The sequence below is a fragment of the Macaca fascicularis genome, chromosome 1, assembly GCF_037993035.2.
Source record: "Macaca fascicularis isolate 582-1 chromosome 1, T2T-MFA8v1.1".
Lineage (NCBI taxonomy): Eukaryota > Metazoa > Chordata > Mammalia > Primates > Cercopithecidae > Macaca > Macaca fascicularis.
In genome coordinates this window covers 189246685-189269321 of record NC_088375.1, presented here as the reverse complement: position 1 = coordinate 189269321, position 22637 = coordinate 189246685, and the positions used below count along the sequence as shown (strand labels likewise).

Sequence of the window (22637 nt, the reverse complement as noted above, 5' to 3'; positions counted from 1 at the left end):
ATCCCTATTGTTCCTACAGAATAGGAGTTCTGACATTAGGGTCATAAAATTTAAGATTTTATTTCCATCCCCATCTTTCCTATAACAGGATCTCTGACATAATCGTAAGGCTTTTGTTTACGGATTGCTTAATATGTTTTTCACACCCCTGAATTCCAGCAACCAGTTTGAAGACCCCCACAGAGGAACAGGATCTGCAAGAGAATACGGCTTCTTCATCTCCCTGTCCCATGACTTCACCCTGTACTCTTTAACAAATAAACAATTGCCACACTTCGGCCCACTTCAAAACCCTTAAAAACCTTAGCCCCAATCTCCTAGGGGAGAGGAATTTGAGGTTTCCCTCCATCTCCTCATTTGGTGGCCCTATGATTAAACCTTTCTCTGCTGCAACCTGGTGTCTCAGCTTATTGACTTGCCGTGTGCATTGGGCAATGAACCAATTTACAGTTACAGAAGGGAGAATTAGTGAGTTAATGTTTCATAGGTACAGAGATTCTGTTTAGGATGATGAGAAAGTTCTGGAAAGGGATAATGGGGATGGTTGTACAACATTGTAAATGTAATTAATGACACTGAACTCCACATTTAAAAAATGGCTAAGATAGTAAATTTATGTTATATATATTTTACTGCAATAAAAAATATTTTAGAGAAAGACTAGAAAGAAAGCTGGAAATGGTACATAGAGACAACTCTATGGAGTTGTTTTGGTCCAAAAAAAAAAAAAAAAAAAAAAAACAAGACATGGGAAAGTATACCTATTAATAAAAGAAACAATAGGAGCTGGACGTGGTGGCTCTTACCTGTAATCCCAATACTTTGGGAAGCCAAGGCAGGCTGATCACTTGAGCTCAGGAGTTCAAGAACAGCCTAGGCAACAAGGTGAAACCCCAACTCTCCAAAAAATACAAAAATTAGCTGGGCATGGTGTCATGCACCTGTAGTCCCAGTTACTCTGGAGGCTGAGGTGGGAGGATCATCTGAGCCCAGGGAGGTCAAGACTGCAGTAAGCCACGATCATACCACACTGCACTCTAGACTGGGTGACGGAGCGAAACCCTGTCTCAAAAAATAAAAGAATAGAATAAAATAGGTTGGGTGCAGTGGCTCATGCCTGTAATCCCAGCACTTTGGGAGGCTGAGGTGGGCGGATCACTTGAGGTCAGGAGTTCAAGACTAGCCTGGCCAAAATGTTGAAACTCTGTCTCTACTAAAAATATAAAAATTAGCCAGGCGTGGTTGCGGGCACCTGTAATCCCAGCTACTAGGGAGGCTGAGGAAGGAGAATTGCTTGAACCTGGGAAGCAGAGGTTGCAGTGGGCCAAGACTGTGCCACCGCACCCCAGCCTGGGTGACAGACTGAGACTCCATCTCAAAAAAATAAAAAATAAAATAAAATAAAATAAAATAAAGGGGAAATAACAGAGCCAAAATGTTTGGGGGGTTTTTTTGTGCTTTTTTTTTCCTTAAAAGAATTTTTTTAACATGTTAATGGTAACACTTAGTAGTGAAAATACAATGTAGAAAAGAGAGGGGAGAATTTCTTAGGCAATGCCTATTAGTAGGCAAGTAGAAATGGAATGTACAATATAAACAGAAATAATGGACTTAGGAGCATGGGTAGTTGATCCATAGCACAAGGTATAAAGGCCAAGTAACTGGGTAAAGATGTGTGTTGATAGCTATTTGTAGTAATGGGAGTCTGTGGAAGTTCTCTTCTGCTTGCTTCAATTTTCTCAGTGAATTGGGAAGCAATTCATTAATTACTGACAATGGGGACTAGAGAGGAAATACCGGGATTTGATGAGAGAAGAAAAGGTACAAAATACTCTCTTGAGGGAATGAGTGAACTAGGGAAATATGATTGCTCAGGAGCATTATGAGCTCATATTTTTTTGAGACAGGGCCTTGCTATGTTGCCCAGGTTGCTCTCAAACTCACAGCCTCAAGCGAGCCTCCTGAGTAGCTCGGACTACAGGTGCATGCCATCGCACCCAACTATCAATTTTACTGAAGATAAGCAAACAAAAACTATATATGTGGGTGTGTATATATATAATTTTAATATATGTATATAAGGTGTGTAAATAATATATGTATAAGCACAGAAAGGGTCCAGAAGTATACACACCAAATTGTTAATAGTGGTTATTACTGGAGAATGTATGTGTGGATACATACACACATGTGTGGCTGGGGGTAGAGGTGAGGTGGAAGAGACTCCTATGTTATTTGAATTTTTAACCAGCACATTATTTTTGGGATTCAAACGAAATATCTTAATATAAGTTAATAAATAGCTTGAAAGGAGAATTTAGAACGGTGTTCAAGATCCACAGCACCTTGATTAGGCAAACCCTACATCCTAATTAAACACAACTGTCAACCTGCAGTAAATGTGACCACAGCAAGACAATATGAGAAAAGCTGAAGTATCACTCACCTTGAACACTTCAGAGAAGAAGCCAGACCCTATTTTTTCACAGGTGAAATCATCCAAACGCGTCAGTCTGGAAAAGGCACTTATAAGAGCTCGATACGAAGATGGCCAAACTCTTCCCACCTGGCTCACATTTCCATCTCCTCCACCACCTCCTTCAAACTCTTCAAGACGCTCCACACGTGGAGGAAAACCTGCAATTGAATTCCGTTTGCTCCGATCCATAGTCTCAATAATCACTTTTTTCTTCTTTTAAGAAGGAACTCCACACATAAATTTTTGTTGAATTGTACTTCTCTTCTGGTTTGACACTAAACAAGAGATCAAAAAAATTTCCACTGAAATCTTTAATGAATAAATACATGCAAAGCAATAAATACTCAATGCAAAAATATTTCCTTTCATATTCTAGTTCCTGGTTTTCAGATCTAAAAAATGCTGTATGTCTTTACCCTCAAATAACACTGATATATTTAAAGCCCAAGATATAGCTAGTCTTTACCATGAGTAGAATATCATGAAGATCACCAATTACATTCTAAGTAACAAAATGACAATGATAATATCTATCATTCATTGAGCACCTACTTTCTAGGAAACACAGTATAAGAGCTTGACATATGCCATTTGATTCTCAGATAATCCATGATATAAAGATTATGTTCATTTCATAGAGAGATCAAGAAATCAGTCACTAAAAGGCAGAGATAAAATTAAAATGGAAGCTGGGTGCAGTGGCTCACACCTGTAATCCCAGCACTTTGGGAGGCCAAGGCAGGCGGATCACTTGAGGTCAAGAGTTTGAGACCAGCCTGGCCAACATGGTGAAACCCCATCTCTACTAAAAATATAAAAATTGGCCAGGCGTGGTGGCAAGCACTTGTAATCTCAGCTACTCAGGAGGCTGAAGTAGGAGAATTACTTTAACCCAGGAGGCAGGGGTTCCAGTGAGCCGAGATCGTGCCACTGCACTCCAGCCTGGGCAACAGAGTGAGACACTGTCTCGAAAAAAAAAAAAAAGAAAAGAAAAAAATTAAAGTACAAAGCCCATCTGATTCAAAAGCCTGTGCTTCTTTCTACCAATACCCTTTATAGCCTCATATAATTTTCTCTTTATTTCAAAAATTAATTCCAAATATATAAAACAAACATTACAAGGAAACTTCAAAATTACATATTATATAATTTTTTAAAACGAAAACTATATCCAAAAGCAATCTAAAAATTCACTGTTGATGAAAAAGCATAGTCCAGTAGGAGTAACTATAGAAGGCTCCATCCCATCTGGTACATAACTAAGAATAATAGCACAAGCCTACTTTTTCTTTTAGCCTGTCTCTCCCTATTTCTACTTTTTTCCATGAGACTCAATTGTAAGGGTTCTATGCAAAATACAATATTGTGACTCCTCAATTAGTGAAATGCTTTCATAAAGGAGGTGGATACCTACTCAGTTTACCACCACCACTTCTAACCAGCTCCGCAACTCAAAGAAAAGTGGCAGGAATCCCAGGGCCATCTTAGCAACATGAGTCTGCCTCCTTATCCATTGCCAGAAGTCAGCACTGTACCCAGTGTGTACAACCACAGTTTCTTTCCTGGCAATGTGCAATTGGAATTAAGATAGTCCAGTCTCAATATGGCAGCTTTCTAAAATAGAAGCCATGTAAACTCAGGAGCTGCCGGCCAGGGCCATTGTCTATAATACAGCCTGAAGGCAGAAGAAGTCAAGAGATTGGGGCCAATCTTCAAAGAAAGAAAAAAAAGAAAGGGAACTTTTTGAATTCCCTATTCTGCTCTAATCCCCAAATCTTAAGTCCTAAGTGCATCCTGAGGTTCCATGAGATCTCCCTGAATCTAGTTAATCTAGTTCTACCACAGTCTTCAAAGAAGGAAGAACACTCTGAGTTCCCAAATAACAAAACATTGAAGTACCTCTATTGAACCTATGCCAAAAAGTGGCATCAGCACCACCAGACCAAATATTTACATCCACAAGAACAAAAATTTAGGGTTACCTGGCCACAGTAGCTCATACCTATAATCCTAACACTTTGGGAGGCCAAGGCAAGAGGATCACTTGAGCTCAGGAGTTTGAGACCAGTCAGGGCAACATAGTGAGACCTCGTCTCTATGAAAAAATGTAAAAATTAGCCAGGCATGATGGTACAAGCCTGTAGTCCCAGCTACACAGGTGGCTGAGGCAGGAGGATTGCCTGACCCCAGGAGTTTGAGGCTGCAGTGAGCTATGATAGAACCACTGCACTCCGCCTGGGCAACAGAGCAAGACCCTGTCTCAAAAAATTTTAGGGTTATAAGACAAAAAATTTGCAGTCACAAAAAAGAATGAAATCATGTCCTTTGCAGCAACATGCAGCTGGAAGCCATTATTCTAAGTGAACCAAAGCAGAAACAGAAAACCAAATATTGCATGTTCTCACTTATAACTAGGAGCTAAATCTTGGGTTCACACAAACATAAAGTTGGGAACAACAGACACTAGAGGCTCCAAAACGAGGGAGGCAGGCAGGGGCTGAAAAACTTCCTGCTGGGCACTATGTTCACTATCTCGGTGGTGGGATCAATAGAAGCCCAAACCTCAGCACCACACAATACACCCTTGTAACAAACCTGTACACATACCTCCTGAATCTAAAATATAAACGGAATTTTAAAAATAAAATAGAGGCTGGGCACGTGACTCACACCTGTAAAATCGCAGCACTTTGGGAGGCCGAGGCAGTCAGATCACCTGAGGTCATGAGTTCGAGACCAGCTTGGCCAATGTGGCAAAACCCTGTCTCTACTAAAATAACAAAAAAATTAGCTGGGCTTGGTGGCAGCCACCTGTAATCCCAGCTACTCGGGAGGCTGAGGCAGGAGAATTGCTTGAACCCGGGAGGCAGAAGTTTCAGTCAGCCGAGATCATGCCATTATACTCCAGCCTGGGCAACAAGAGCGACATTCTGTCTCAAAGTAAATAAATTAAATAATAAAAATAAAAATAAAATAAAATAGGGTCGGGTGCAGGGGCTCATTCCTGTAATCCAAGCCCAGGTAGGAGTGCAGTGGTGCTATCACAACTCACTGCAGCCTCAAATTTCCAGGCTCAGGCAATCCCCCTGCCTCAGCCACCTGTGTAGCTGGGACTACAGGTGTGTGCCATCATGCCTGCCAGTTCAAGACCAGACTGGGCAACACAGCAAGACCCCCATCACTAAAAAAAATAATAATTTTAAAAAACAAATTTTCTTAATTTTAGAGCCAGTAGAAAACACCAACTTCAGTCATTCATTTTATATTTGAGGAAACACAAGGCCCAGAAAGTAGAAATGCTAAAAGTCAATGCTATAACCTATTTACTAGCAAAGCTAGACTTGAAACCAAGGAGCCAAGGATAGTGCATTTCTCAAAGTATGTCTGTTGATAATGTGCTTCAAACTACCTGAGAAGCTTGTTTAAAACCCAGAGTCATAGGTCTCACCCTTGATAGCTTTTTTTTTTTTTTGAAACACAAGGTTTCACTATATTGCCCAGGCTGGTCTTGAACTCCTGGCCTCAAGTGATCCTCCCACCTCAGCCTCCCAAAGTGCTAAGATTACAGGTGTGAACTGCACCTGGCCACTGTTTTTTTTTTTTTTAAACATCAGGAATTTTACAAGCATTTCCTCATTTAATCTCAAAATGTGGCCAGGCACAGTGGCTCACACCTGTAATCCCAGCACTTTGAGAATCCCTTGAACCTGAGAGGCAGAGATTGCAGTGAGCTGAGATTATACCACTACACTACAGCCTGGGCGACAGAGCGAGACTCCGTCTCAAAAAAAAAAAAACCCAGCAAGATAGGTCTGATCTCCATTTTACAGAAAAAGAAATATAGGCTCAGAAGATGAAGTAACTTGCCTAAGGACACAGAGCTAGTAGAACCAAAACTGGAGCCAAGTTCTATCCAGCACCAAAGCTCAAACTTCTTCCATTTCATTATTACTTAGCTCAGTATTTTTCCACTATGAGAGTTGTAGGAGTTAAGTTAATCATCTGGGTAGAAAAAAGAACAGAGACTTAAGTGCAGAGGAAGGCTAGGCTGATTATAATTTGAACAGAGACAGAAAAGAAAAAAGAAACTTTAGAAAACTAAAAGATATTAAAGTAATATACAAAACATATGTAAAGTACATAAAACATTGTTGACTATATAAAACATAGTTGTCTGCTAAACTGAACAATTCGATAAGTTTGCCATCAACTGACTTTTTCATTTTTGAGATATATATTCTTTTTAATTTTTATGGGTATATAGTGGGTATATATACTTATAGGATACACAAGATTTTTGATACAGGCATACAATGTGTAATAATCACATCAGGGTAAATGAGGTATCCATCACCTCAAGCATTCATCATTTATTTGTGTTACAAACATTCCAATTGTACTCTCCCAGTTATTCTAAAATATATAGTGAATTATTGCTGATTGTAGTCACTCTGTTGTGCTATCAAATACTAAATTTTATTCATTCTATCCAACTATATTATTGTACCTATTAACCATCCCATTTCCCACTCAACACCCCCAACACACTACCCTTCCCACCCTCTGGTAACCATCATTCTATTATCTATCTCCATGAGTTCAATTGTCTTAATATTTAGCTTTAGCAATGAGTAAGAATATGCAAAGTTTGTCTTTCTGTGCCTGACTTATTTCACTTAACATGATGTCCTCAAGTTCTATCCATGTTGTTGCAAAAAAGAGGATCTCATTTTTTTATGGCTGAATAATCCATTCGTATAGGTGCCACATTCATCTATTGAACATTTAGGTTGCTTCCAAATCTTGGCTATTGTAAACAGTGCTGTAATAAACATGAGAGTGCAAACGTCTCTTCGATATACTGATATCCTTTCTTTTGGGTATATATTCAGCAGTGGGATTGCTATATCACATCGTAGCTCTATTTTTACTATTTTGAGGGACCTCCATAGTGTTCTCCATAGTGGCTATACTAATTTACACTTCTATCAATAGTGTACAAGGGTTCCCTCTTCTCCACATCTTGGTTAGCATTATTTGCCCATCTTTTGAATAAAAGCCATTTTAAGGGTGAGATGATAATTCATTATAGTTTTGATTTGCATTTCTCTGATGATCAATATGTTGAGCAACTTTACATAGATCTGTTTGCCATTTGCATGCCTCCTTTTGAGAAACGTCTGTTCAGATCTTTTGCCCATTTTTTAATCAGATTGTTAGACTTTTTCCTATAGAGTTGTCTGAACTCCTTATATATTCTGGTTATTAATTCTTTGTCAAATGGGTAGTTTCAAATATTTTCTCCCATTCTGTGGGTTGTCTCTTCACTTTGTTGACTGCTTCATTTCCTGTGCAGAAGCTTTTTAACTTCATGTGATCACGTGTCCATTTTTGCTTTGGTTACCTGTACTTTGGGGATATTACTCAAGAAATCTTTGCCCAAACCAATATCCTGGAAAGTTTTCCCAATGTTTCCTTGTAGTAGTTTGAGGTCTTAGATTTAAGTCTTTAATCCATTTTGATCAGATTTTTTACTAGATTTTTCTTCTGCATATGGATATCCTGTTTTCCCAGCACCATTTATTGAAGAGATTGTCCTTTCCCCAGCGTATGTTCTTAGCACCTTTGTTGAAATTGAGTTAACTGTAGGTATATGGATTTATTTCCGGGTTCTCTATTCTGTTCCATTGGTCTGTGTGTCTGGTTTTTTGTTTTTGTTTTGTTTTGAGACAGGGTCTCACTCTGTTGCCCAGGCTAGAATGGAGTGGCGTGATCACAGCTCACTGAAGCCTCGACCTCCTAAGGCTCAGGTGATCCTCCCAACTTAGCCTCCCAAGTAGCTGGGACTACAGGTGCATATAACCACACCCAGCTAATTTTTGTACTTTTTTTTATAAAGACAAGGTTTCGTCAAGTTGCCCAGGCTCGTCTCAAACTCCTGGGCTCAAGCGATCCACCCTCCTAGGCCTCCTAAAGCGCTGGGATTATAGGCATGAGCCACCACGCCCAGCCTATGTGTCTGTTTTTATGCCAGTATTCTCATGTTGTTTTGGTTACAATAAAGCTCTGTGGTATAATTTGAAGTCAGGTAATGTGATTCCTCCAGTTTTGTTCTTTTTGCTCAGGATGGTTTTGGCTATTCTAGGTCTTTTGTGGTTCTAAAATTTGAGGATTATTTTTTCTATTTCTGTGAAGAGTGTCACTGGTATTTTGATGGGGACTGCACTGAATCTGCAGATTGTTTTAGGTAGTATAGACATTTTAACAATATTGATTCTTTCAATTCATGAACAATATCTTTCCATTTTTTGGTGTCCTCTTCAATTTCATCAATGTTTTATAGTTTTAGCCTGGCCAGTGTGGTGAAACCCCGTCTCCACTAAAAATGCAAAAATTAGCCAGGCATGGTGGCACACCTATAGTCCCAGCTACTCAGGAGGCTGAGGCACAAGAATCGCTTGAAGCCGGGAGGCAGAGGTTGCAGTGAGCCAAGATCACACCACTGCACTCTAGCCTTGGCAACAGAGCAAGACACTGGATCAAAAAAAAAAAGGCCGGGCGCGGTGGCTCAAGCCTGTAATCCCAGCACTTTGGGAGGCCGAGACGGGCGGATCACGAGGTCAGCAGATCGAGACCATCCTGGCTAACACGGTGAAACCCCGTCTCTACTAAAAAAAAAAATACAAAAAACTAGCCGGGCGCGGTGGCGGGCGCCTGTAGTCCCAACTACTCGGGAGGCTGAGGCAGGAGAATGGCGTGAACCCGGGAGGCGGAGCTTGCAGTGAGCTGAGATCCGGCCACTGCACTCCAGCCTGGGCGGCAGAGCGAGACTCCATCTCAAAAAAAAAAAAAAAAAAAAAAAAAAAAGGTCTTATAGTTTTCATTGTAAAGATCTTTCACTTACTTGGTTAAGACTGTTCCTAGGTGGCCGGGCGCAGTGGCTCACGCCTGTAATCCCAGCACTTTGGGAGGCCGAGGCGGGCGGCTCACAAGGTCAGGAGATCGAGACCACGGTGAAACCCTGTCTCTACTAAAAATACAAAAAATTAGCCGGGCGCGGTGGCAGGCGCCTGTAGTCCCAGCTACTCAGGAGGCTGAGCCAGGAGAATGGCGTGAACCCGGGAGGCGGAGCTTGCAGCGAGCCAAGATCGCGCCAGGGCACTCCAGCCTGACAGAGACTCTGTCTCAAAAAAAAAAAAAAAAAAAAAAAAAGACTGTTCCTAGATATTTTATCTTATTTGAAGCTGTTGTAAATAGGATTACCTTCCTGATTTCTTTCTCAGATTGTTTGCTGTTGGCATACAGAAATGCTACTGATTTTTGTATACTGATTTTGTATCCTACAACTTTACTGAATTGTTTATCAAGATATGTTTCATTCCTAACAAAATACCTTACTAACCTCCTCAATGCCCTCAGGGTTCCCTGAGAGTGGCAAATCCTAGTTTTCCATATTACAGAACAGAAGACAGAATTGCTCATTGCAGCTCAACGGGTCTGGTTTTACATTCTCAGCTAGCTAGGAGGAGGTAAGAAACTGCTAATTGCGGCAGGGCACGGTGGCTAACTCCCGTAATCCTAGCACTTTGGGAGGCCAAGGCAGGTGGATCACTTGAGGTCAGGAGTTCTAGACTGGTCTGGCCAACATGGCAAAACCTTGTCTCTACTAAAAATACAAAAATTAGGCCAGACATGGTAGCTCATGCCTGTAATCCTAGCAGTTTGGGAGGCCAAGGCAGGTAGATCACCTGAGGTTGGGAGTTCAAGACCAGCCTGGCCAACATGGTGAAACCCCATCTCTACTAAAAATACAAAACTTAGCCAGCGTGGTGGCGCATGTCTGTAATCCCAGTTACTCAGGAGGCTGAGGCATGAGAATCACTTAAAGCCAGGAGGCGAAGGTTGCAGTGAGCCAAGATCACGCCACTGCATTCCAGCCTAGGAGATACAGCAAGACTCCATCTCCAAAAAAAAGAAAAAGAAAAAAAAAATTAGTCAGGCATGGTGGTATGCACCTGTAGTCCCAGCTACTCAGGAGGCTAAGGCAAGAAAATCACTTGAACCCATGAGGCAGAGGTTGAAGTAAGCTGAGATGGCACCACTGCACTCCAGCCTGGGTGACAGAGTGAGACTCCAAAAAAGAAAGAAAGAAGAAAAGAAAGAAAGAGAATGAAGGGGAGAGAAGGGGAGGGGAGGGGAGGGGAGGGGAGGGAAGGGAAGGGGTAAGGAGGAGGAGGAGGAGAGGGAGGGGAGGAGAGGGAGGGGAGGGGAGGAGAGGGAGGGGAGGGGAGGAGAGGGAGGGGAAGGGAGGGGATGAAATGCTAATTGCAACTGAGTTGCTTTGGTAGGAGTCCTGTTAGAAGTTTTACAATAGCACAATAGACTAAATTTTGGTATTTGTATCTTGGCTCACAGCACTTTTCAAGAGGTATAAATGTATTTCTTAAATGTTATATGCATAGAGAAACTCTTGCACATAAACACAAGAGGCCTGAATAAAGATATTCATTTCATTTTACCACTGTGGGTAATCAGGGGAAAGAAAGGAAACAACCTAAAGTTCATCTGTAGGAGCAATAGATAATAAACTGTAGCATATTTCTCAATAAAACATACAGCACTTAGATGAATAAATTATAAGTAGCAATGTGGATGTATTTAAAAAGTAATGTAGAGTTGGGAGGGAAAGCAAGTTGTAGTTAGCAATATTATTAAAATTTAATTCAAAAAAAGGTTTTTAAAGAAGTTACTAAAAAAACTGCACAACCACCCCATAGTATACCATTTTTGTAAAAATGTATTTTAAAAATACACAAAATAATATATACTAGTCAGGCGCGGTGCCTCATGTCTATAATCCCAACACTTTGAGAGGCTGAGGCGGTGGATCGCTTGAGCCCCGGAGTTCGAGACCAGTCTGAGCAACATGGTTAAACCTCATCTCCACAAAAAATACAAAAATTGACCAGGCATGGTGGCTTGCACATGTAATCCCAGCACTTTGGGAGGCCCAGGCAGGCATATCACAAGGTCAAGAGATCGAGACCATCCTGGTCAACATAGTGAAACCCCGTATCTACTAAAAATACAAAAATTAGCTGGGCGTGGTGGTGCGCACCTGTAGTCCCAGCTACTTAGGAGGCTGAGGCAGGAGAATAGCTTGAACTCAGGAGGCAGAGGTTGCAGTGAGCTGAGATCATGCCACTGGACTCCAGCCTGGGCAACAGAGCAAGCCTCCATCTCCAAAAACACAAGAACAAAAACAAAAATTACCCAGGCATGGTGGCATGAGCCTGTAGTCCCAGCTACTCAGGAGGCTGAGGCAGGAGGATTAGTTGGGCCCCAGAAGGTCAAGGCTGCAGTGAGCCATGATAATACCACAGAACTCCAGTCTGGGCAACAGAGCAAGACTCTATCTGAAATAATAATGATAATATATATTATATATTATAGAAAAGCAGAATAGCATAGTGATGAATGGTATGACATCTACATCTACAGCCAAACAATCTGGGTTCAAATCCTTGCTCCATAACTTCTAGTTATATGAACTTGGATATGTTATTTAACCTCTCTACCTCTCTAGTTCACTATCTGTAAAATGAAAATAAAAACAGTGCCTACATTATATTTTATATCTACTAACTCGTTTAATCCTTACAATAACCACAAAGTTATTGATTAAATGGATAGTACCTAATAAACAATAAGCATTCAACTCCTGTTTGTTATTATAATTATTAAAGACATTACATATTTATAGTGAACACCTAAAAGCATGAACTAAAAATGTAGACACTAAATTCATAACAGTATTTGTCTCGGGGGAAGGAAGTGAAATGACAAGGAAGGGAAACAAAAGAGACATCCACTATGCCAATAAGATTTTGTTTCCTTAACATGATGAAGTGGCCAAGTGGTTAAGGTGATGGACTGCCAATAATATTTTTGTTTCCTTTTATTGAAAAATAAACCTATGGCAAACAACACAAAATGATATATTTGTTAATTTTACCATTTTTCATTAATAAATATTTGTTATTCTGGGTGGTATTTATCATACTGTACTCTTTTCTGCATTTAAATTTTTTTAATTTCAAAAAAGTTTAACAGGTTTTTTTTTTTTTGAGATGGAGTCTTGCTCTGTCACCCAGGCTGGAGTACAGTGGTGCGATCATGGCTCACCACAACCTCTGCCTCCCAGGTTCAAGGGATTCCCCTGTCTCAGCCTCCCTAGAGGTGTGCGCCACCACACCCAGCTAATTTTTGTATTTTTACTAGAAACGGGGTTTCACCATGTTGATCAGGCTGGTCTCAAACTCCTGACCTCGTGATCCACCCACCTCGGCCTTCCAAAGTGCTGGGATTACAGGCGTGAGCCACTGCACCCGGCCTTCACAGGTTTTTTTTTTTTTTTTTTTAAGTCTATTGCTAATGCAACAGCTACGTAGCATGCTTAAGGCAAAACACTGAGAACAATTTGGCAAATAAACAGCATGACAGTGTGCAAGCCAAGCTTCTAGACTCTCAAACTTTTATTCAGCTAAATTTCCACTGTAGTTTTTGGTCGTAGGACTATATATATCTTAGGCTAAAACTTCAAAATCATGGCTGAATTTTTGGATAGCCTAACTTATTTAAGTCCACAAACTTAAAATATTGGGTGGGATCACTGGCTCATGTCTGTAATCCCCCAGCACTTTTAGAGGCTCAGGCAGCTGCTTGAGCCCAGGAGTTCAAGATCAGCCTGGGCAACATAGTGAAACCCCCGTCTCTACAAAAAATACAAAAATTAGCCTGGCATGGTGGTGCACACCTGTAGTCCTAGCTACTCAGGAGACCAAGGTGGGAGGATTGCTCGAGCCCAGGAGGTCAAAGCTGCAATGAGCCATGTTTGGGTCACTGCATTCCAGCCTGGGCAATAGAGCAAACGCCTGTCTCAAAAAAACAAACAAGCAAACAAAAAAAAATTAGCTCATAACAAACACTGATATGTAGTATAGAGCCCCTATCACATGCTCAAGTAATACTAATGATTAGATAGCTGAGATGAGTGGTAAGAAGTAGAATCCTCTCCATGGGAGTAAGAACTGTATTAATCCATTTTAGAGAAGTGCTGAGCAAGGGAAAACTTCCAAACGATGCCTTCTGCTCCCTTGGCCAGCAAACTAAATGACTACATTTTAAATGAAATCAATCAAGCTATAAATTCTGTCAATTTATTCTGACAAATTTTAATAACTAATAAAAGGTAGCAAAGGTATACATGTACAAATTCTAAAACCAAGCCCAATTTTATAAAATGTGGGAATGATTACCTTTAAAATAAGAAAACACATTATTTGAAATATATGACATTTTATGATGGTTTCTGCCTCTCGATTACCTCTCTTGGTCTTATTTATTGAGTATTACCTATTGATACTAATAGTGTCCCTCAAAGTATTAATATACATTTTTTTGGAGCAGAGATAACTACAGTTACCATCACATTACCAGAAAAACATAAGGCGTTATTGTCACAATGATGGGGATGTGGGATGAGCACTACTGGTATTTTAGTGGGCAGGGGCTAGGGAAGCTAAATGTCCTACAATGCACAAAACAAAGAATTGTCCTGCCTTAAATGCCAATAGTGTCCTGGTTGAGAAACACTGTGTTAGAAAAGCTTAATCATTTTTGTCCTTAAACTAGGAAATAGCATTTAGCAGTCTTTCAAAAATGCCCAAATTATGTGGCTTATAAGGACACAAGTAATTTTTTAGTAACTATGTTCTCAACTTAAATACTAAAAACTTGGAAGTTCAAAACTTTTTCTTTTCTACATAGGTAGCCTTGTTTTTTCAAATATTAATTTCATTTATATAGGAGTTGATTTGTTTTTCACAAAGAAAACACAATTAAAAGCTTTGATTGGGGAAAGTAATTTGAAAAGCTACCAATTAAAAAAAGTTAGTGAACTAAATAGTCTATCTTCAGTATTATATTTTTTTATCTTTTCAAAGTAAGAATTCCAAAAATCATTTTTCAGAAAAATCAAGGAAATTTTTAGGACTCTCAGACCACACTCCTGTATGAAATATGCTTCTGGAAATAAAAACTGCAGCCACTATTTACTATAGACCATGCATTCTACCAAGGGTTTTGTATGTTATCTCTAATCTTTGTGACAACTCTGCAAAGCATGTATTATCATCTCTAATTTAAAGAAAGAAATCAAAATCCTGAGAGATTATGATTTCTCCAAACATAAACAACTAGTGAGACTCACGAACCAAATCCAGTAGTTTCAAACCTAAGCACTTCCCATTATAACATGTCTCCTTCAGAAATACAGTCAAATTTCTGTGAAAAATGATCTGTGGGTTAGCTATGTAGAAAGCTACTGCTATGCCCCAACTTCCCTCAACAGGGAGACTAAAAAGTGTACAAATGATAGCTCTACCAGTCTCAGAGGCAAAAGCCTTCCTTCAGTCATTCAATCACATTCTACAGACAGAAAAATTAGTATTGATTTAAACAGATATTCTAAAGAATGGATGCCATGCTGACAGGGAAAATATGCCTAATCCCAATCATTCTCTATTTTCCATTCTAATGCACAGTATCTGTTGTTTCTCACCCTTTCATTTCACCGAAACAAAGTAGATAAAACTTCACAATAGTCCAGACACAAATTTAATCCTGTAATGCACTAGAAAGCTATCTACCAACAGGTAGCTGGATTTGGCAAAGTGTCAGCCAGCAATCAAAAATTGTCAATGTCCATCCAAATATGGAATCATGTGTGCACCAAGTTGGTAATATTATCCCACAAAGTCATCAGAAAGGATTTCTGAGAATTCAGTGGATTTTTCACCCTAGATATAAAGAGTAGAAAAAGGCTGCAAACATAATATACCAATACCCTCATCACATTGTTTTCTTTCTATAATCATAAAAGTCCCCACCTAATCCAAAACAAATTAAGGATTCATTATGAGTAATATGTAGCCCCAAAAACTGGTCATTTATTTTCTAGAATGGGAATACTGACAAGCACATTAGCTGGGTATCAATACCAAACACATGGGAAATCTACATGACAAGTCTGCTCAGCTGTTATCCTGTCTATGGACCAACACAGCTAATACAGACACATTTCAGGATGACTGTCTAATTAAAAATAAAAGCAATACTGCTGAGCTTGCCATCCTGCTGTGAAATAATGAGTTGCAGTTTCCATTCAAATCAAAGGCGATCTAGCATAAAAACTGGCATCCCTTCACTAATTAACCACGAATATACACAATGGCATATATTAGTACCAGACAGATCAAAAGCCAGTTCTTAAAAGCGTATTAGCTCTTCTAAATAAGCATCATATTTGCTGTGTAATTTCAATCCACCAGGCCCTAAGCCACGACATAAAACAGAAACTTAGGGTGAAAGTTATAAAGGCAGTTAGAGATGAACTAGTTTAATCTTTCGACCAATTCAGGAATCCCCTCTATTAGCTGACTCAAATGTTAATTGGGTAGCCACTAGGTGCAAGGCATCAGGACAGGTGCTATAGTATTTACTGAGCATTTACTATAATCCGGATGCTTTTCCAAGTGCTTTACATTTAATATCCACAACAGTCCCATAAAATAGATACTATTATTACCCCCAATTTACAAATGTGTAAACGAAGGAATTAAGGATATTAACTTGCCAAATCTCATAACCAAGAAGTGGTAGAAGGCTGAGCACAGAGGCTCATGCCTGTAAATCCTAGCACTTTGGGAGGCCGAGGCAGGTGGATTACGAGGTCAGGAGATCGAGACCATCCTGGCCAACACAGTGAAATCCCGTCTCTACTAAAAATGCAAAAATTAGTCAGGCATGGCAGCGTGCGCCTATAGTCCCAGCTACTCAGGAGGCTGAGGCAGGAGAATCGCTTGAACCCAGCAGGCGGAGGTTGCAGTAAGCTATGATCACGCCACTGCACTCCAGCCTGGGCAACAGAGTGAGACTCCGTCTCAAAAAAAGAGAAGTGGAGGAGGCAGAATTCAAACCCAGAGCCTGTACTCTTAATCCCTATGTTAATATTGCCTCTCTGGTAGGAGGATGTACAAAATGGAATAAAACATGACTCCACCTTTCCAAGAGCTCAGTCTCCCGAAAGATACATGTAAATCAATGAATATAGTACAGTGCAATAAGATAATTTTTTTTTTTTTTTTTTTTTTGAGATGGAGTCTTGCTCTGTCACCCAGGCTGGAGTACAGTGATGCGATCTTGGCTCACTGCAACCTCCGCCTCCCAGGTTCAAGCGATTCTCCTGCCTCCACCTCCCGAGTGGCTGGGACTACAGGCACACACCACCACACCCAGCTAACTTTTTTGTATTTTTAGTAGAGACAGGGTTTCACCATGTTGACCAGGATGGTCTCAATCTCTTGACCTGGTGATCTGCCCGACTCAGCCTCCCCAAGTGCTGAGATTATAGACATGAGCCACCGTGCCCGAACAAGATAATTGTTAATGACAGATAAGAGAGAAGGCTTAATTAAAGTACTGGCATTGAGGAAAAAGAAGTGAGAGAAGATAAGTGACCTATTTTTTTAGAGATGGGGGTCTCACTATGTTGCCCAGGCTGGACTTTACATGCATGATCATTGCACACTACAGCCTCGAACTCCTAAGTTCAAGGGATCCCCTTTGCCTCAGCCTCCTCAGCACTACCATGCTGGGCAGAGATAAGTGACATTTTTTAAAAGGTGTTCTGGCCGGGCGCAGGGGTTCATGCCTGTAATCCCAGCACTTCGGGAAGCTGAGGCAGGTGGACCACGAGGTCAGAAGATCGAGACCATCCTGGTTAACACAGTGAAACCCCGTCTCTACCAAAAACACAAAAAAATTAGCTGGGCATGGTGGCAGGCACCTGTAGTCCCAGTTACTCAGGAGGCTGAGGCAGGAGAATGGCATGAACCCGGGAGGCGGAGCTTGCAGTGAGCCGAGATAGCCCCACTGCACTCCAGCCTGGGCGACAGAGCAAGACACCATCTCAAAAAAAAAAAAAAAGTGTTCAAGTCCGAGCACCGTGGCTCACACCTGTAATCCCAGCACTTTGGGATGCCAAGGCGGGCAGATCACCTGAGGTCAGGAGACTAGCCTGGCCAACATGGTGAAACCCCATCTCTACTAAAAACACAAAAATTAGCCAGGCATGGTGGCAGACCCCTGTGATCCCAGCTACTCGGGAGGCTGAGGCAGGAGAATCACTTGAAGCCAGGAGGCAGAAATTGCAGCAAGCCAAGATCGCGCCATTGCACTCCAGCCTGGGGGACAAGAGCAAAACTCCATCTCAAGAGAAAAAAAAAAAAAGGTGACCAAGTGGATATACGAGGTACAAGAGGTACCCAGATGACTCCAAGTTTAACTAGAATCCCTCCCATGTTTCTGGTTTGGGTAACTAGGAGAATGGCTAGCCATTCACCTAAAGGATATGATGTGTAAGGAGATGCAAATTCTTCTCAGATCTTACTGAGTTTAAGTTGCCTGAAGGAACACCAGTTAACAATGTCCAGGAGGTTGTTGGAGACACCACACTGGAGCTTAGGAGAGAAGACTAGACTGAAGATATACACTTAAAAGTCACTAGCACACTGGGTGCGGTGGCTCACGCCTGTAATCCCAGTACTTTGGGAGGCCGAGGTGGGTGGATCACAAGGTCAGGAGATCGAGACTATCCTGGCTAACACGGTGAAACACCATCTCTGCTTTAAAAAAAAAAAAAAAAAAATTAGCCAGGCATGATGGCAGGCACCTGTAGTCCCAACTACTCAGGAGGCTGAGGCAGGAGAGTGGCATGAACCCAGGAGACGGAGCTTGCAGTGAGCTGAGATCATGCCACTGCACTCCAGCCTGGACAACAGAGTGAGACTCCATCTCAAAAAAAAAAAAAAAAAAGTCACTAGCACTTACTAAAGAATTTCCCGAAGTAGAGAATATGACCATAGGTAATACTGAGTTCCTACTATGTACCAAAGCCCAGGCCCCTTCTTTTTGTGCTTAGGTGAAAGCAGATAAGTGGTCAAGGCAACATCAACATATACAGGACAAAAAAAGGAAGAGTATACAAATGAGACTAAAAAGGAAAAAAGCAAAACCAGAAGAAAGTATATTGCCATTGATAGTAATGACAAAAACCACAATTACTTTTGCACCAACCTAATAAGTCACAGAAACCAAAAGTGGAACCAGCAAACATATCAAATACCACAAAGTAGTATATGGTATGAAGAAAACTGTCCACTGGATTGGACACTACAGAAGGCAGAGTCAGCCTGGCCTACTAAAACAATACCAGTAATAAAGAGCTCACTTCAGCAGTCTGTTCTATTATTGCAAAGTTCTGGTTGTTAAAAAGCTTTTCTTCTTTTCAACGACACAACAAAAAGCAAAGGCATTGGAGTACACACTACTGTGTTCAAATTCTGACTCTGAAGAATTAACAGTTAAAACAGGCCGGGCGCGATGGCTCAAGCCTGTAATCCCAGCACTTTGGGAGGCCGAGACGGGCGGATCACGAGGTCAGGAGATCGAGACCATCCTGGCTAACACGGTGAAACCCCGTCTCTACTAAAAATTACAAAAAACTAGCCGGGCGAGGTGGCGGGTGCCTGTAGTCCCAGCTACTCGGGAGGCTGAGGCAGGAGAATGGCGTGAACCTGGGAGGCGGAGCTTGCAGTGAGCCGAGATCTGGCCACTGCACTCCAGCCTGGGTGACAGAGCAAGACTCCGTCTCAAAAAAAAAAAAAAAAAAAAAAACAGTTAAAACAACCAAATGCAATAATGATACTTGGCTAGATCCTGATTTGAACAAACCAGCTATAAAAGACAATTAGGGTTTTGTTTTGTTTTGTTTTTTTCTTGATAAAGTCTTGTTCTGTCACCCAGGCTGCAGTGCAATGGCTCAATCATAGCTCATCTGCAGCCTCAAACTCCTAGGCTCAAATAATTCTCCCACCTCAGCCTCCCAAAGTGCTAGGATTACACGCATGAGCCACCATGCCCAGTCAATTGAGGAAGTTTTAATAAGCACTACTACTTGATAATAGTAGAAAATTACTGTTAATTTAGTTAAGTATAATAATGATATTAAGATTATATATGACATTTTTTGGTCAAGTGCAGTGGCTCACACCTGTAATCCCAACACTTTGGGAGGCCGAGGCAGGCAGATCACCTGAGCTCAGGAGTTTGAGACCAGCCTGGCCAACATGATGAAACCCTATCTCTACCAAAAATACACAAAAGATTAGCTGGTGTGGTGGTGCATGACTGTAGTCCCAGCTGCTCAGGAGGCTGAGGCATGAGAATCACTTGAACCCAGGAGGCGGAGCCTGCAGTGAGCCAAGACTGCACTCTAGCCTGGGTGATGGAGTGAGACTCTGTTTCAAAAAGAAATTTTCTGAGCCATGCACAGTTGCTCACTCCTGCAATCCCAGAACTTTGGGAGGCCAAGGCAGGAGGACTGCTTGAGGCCAAGACTTTGAGACCAGCCTGGGCAACATTTGAGTCTCGCTTTGTCGCCCAGGATGGAGTGCAAGACCCCATCTCTTTTTTTTTATTATTATTATATTTTGAGACGGAATCTTTGTCACATAGGCTGAAGTGCAGTGGCATGATCTCAGCTCACTGCAATCTCCGCCTCCTGGGTTTGAGCAATTCTCCTGCCTCAGTCTCCTGAGTAGCTGGGATTACAGGCACGTACCATCACGCCTGGCTAATTTTTGTATTTTCAGTAGAAATGGGTTTTCACCATGTTGGTCAGGCTGGTCTCGAACTCCTGACCTTGTGATCCTCCCGCCTTGGCCTCCAAAAGTGCTGGGATTACAGGCCTGAGCCACCACATCCGGCCTCCATCTCTATTTTTTTTTTTTTAATGCAGTTTCTGATCTTCTGTGTATACTAAATGTATCTATAACTTTATATGCTGGAATATGAAATAACACAAAACTAACTAATATTGGACCCAGTGCAAATAATGTGAGATGGTAAAGCACTAGGTGGATTTACTAATTTCCAGGATAACATCTCCTTTGATCAATTTTTCTAGTTAAATATGAGAAGGCCTGAACAGGACCACTTGGGGCAGAAAGGCAACTCACAGGCTGGGTGCACAGCCTGGCAACAGAGCAAGACTCCATCTCTAAAAAAAAAAAAAAAAAAAAAACAGGCAACTCACCTCTTCACCTCTTCTTCTGATGTTAGAGGGCTATTTCAGAGACTGTGGGAAAGAAAGCAATCAAGAGGAAAGAGGAAGTTAGATTCCTCATGTTAGCGCAGCCTTTTGTTTTGTTTTGTTTTTTGAGTCTCGCTTTGTCGCCCAGGCTGTGGTGCAGTGGCGCGATCTTGGCTCACTGCAACCTCCACCTCCTGGGTTCAAGTGATTCTCCTGCCTCAGCCTCCCAAGTAGCTGGGACTAGAGACATGTGCCACCACACCTGACTAATTTTTGTATTTTGAGTAGAGACGGGGTTTCATCATGTTAGCCAGACTAGTCTCGAACTCTTGACCTCAGGTGATCCACCCACCTCAGCCTCTGAAAGTGCTGGGATTACAGGCGTGAACCACCACCACACCCAGCCAAGAGAATTTTTTTTTTTTTTTTTTTTTTTGAGACGGAGTCTTGCTCTGTCGCCCAGGCTGGAATGCAGTGGTTGGATCTCAGCTCACTGCAAGCTCCGCCTCCTGGGTTTATGCCATTCTCCTGCCTCAGCCTCCAGAGTAGCTGGGACTACAGGAGCCCGCCACCTCGCCCAGCTAGTTTTTCGTTATTGTTTTAGTAGAGACAGGGTTTCACCACGTTAGCCAGGATAGTCTCGATCTCCTGACCTTGTGATCCACCCGTCTGGGCCTCCCAAAGTGCTGGGATTACAGGCTTGAGCCACCGCGCCCGGCCGAGAATATTTTTATAGCCATGAAAAATGACAGTTGCTATCAGTAAGATATATGTACAAGAATATTAAAGTATACATTGTTGGTAACTGTGATGGTTAATATTGAGTGTCAACTTGATTGAACTGAAGGATGCAAAGTATTGTTCCTAGTGTGTCTGTGAGGGTGCTGCCAAGGGGGATTAACATTTGAGTCAGTGGAGTGGAAGAAGTAGACCCACTCTCAACCTGGGTGGGCACCATCTAATCAGCTGCCAGTGTGGCTAGAATAAAGCAGGCAGAAGAAGATGGAAGAGCAGACTTGCTGAGTCATCTGGCCTTCATCTTTCTCCCATGCTGGATGCTTCCTGCCCAAGAATATCAGACTCCAACTTCTTCAGCTTTTGGGCTCTTGGATTTACACCAGTGATTTGCCAGGGGTTCTCAGGCCTTTAGCCACAGACTGAAGGCTGTACTGTCAGCTTCCCTACTTTTGAGGTTTTGGAACTTGGACTGATTTGTCACTGGCTTCCTTGCTTCTCAACTTGCAGACAGCCTATCGTGGGACTTTACCTTGTGATCATGTGAGCCAATTCTCCTTAATAAACTCCCTTTTGTATATACATATATTCTATTAGTTCTGTCCCTCTAGAGAACCCTGACTAATACAGTAACAGAAAAATTGAGACAATCCAAATATCCAAAAATAGAGATAGATTAAATAAATTACAGTACAGGCCAGGCACAATGGCTCACACTTGTAATCCCAGCACTTTGGGAGGCCCGAGACAGGTGGATATTTGAGCTCAGGAGTTTGAGACCAGCCTGGACAACATGAGGAGACCTTGTGACTACAAAAAATATAAAAATTAGCCAAGTGTGGTGGCCCATGCCTGTAGTCCCAGCTACTTGGGAGGCTGAGGGAGGAGGATCGCTCAAGCCCAGGAGCGGAAGTTGCAATGAGTCAAGATGACACCACTGCACTCTAGCCAGGGCACTAAAGCAAGACCAATCAATCAATCTATGTGCATCCATACAACTTAATATTATGTAGTCATTAAAAGAATGAGGTAGCTGGTCGGGTGCGGTGGCTCACACCTGTAATCCCAGCACTTCGGGAGGCCAAGGTGGGCAAATCACAAGGTCAGGAGATCGAGGCCATCCTGGTTAACACGGTGAAACCCCATCTCTACTAAAAACACAAAAAATTAGCCAGGCATGGTGGCATGCGCCTGTAGTCCCAGCTACTT

The 22637-nt window shown here is 41.7% G+C and overlaps 1 protein-coding gene across 4 annotated transcripts in view; it reads right to left on the bottom strand.

The window, feature by feature from the left end:
- Window positions 1-22637, bottom strand: part of TESK2 (testis associated actin remodelling kinase 2) — a 152607-nt gene that overhangs the window by 113616 nt on the left and 16354 nt on the right. For all 4 annotated transcript variants that reach the window (XM_065523378.2, XM_065523377.2, XM_005543546.5 and 1 more), the window contains one exon: window positions 2447-2754. In XM_065523378.2, coding sequence (XP_065379450.1) covers window positions 2447-2668 — 222 coding nt within the window. In that variant the 5' untranslated portion in view covers window positions 2669-2754. The remainder of the gene's footprint in view (window positions 1-2446; window positions 2755-22637) is intronic.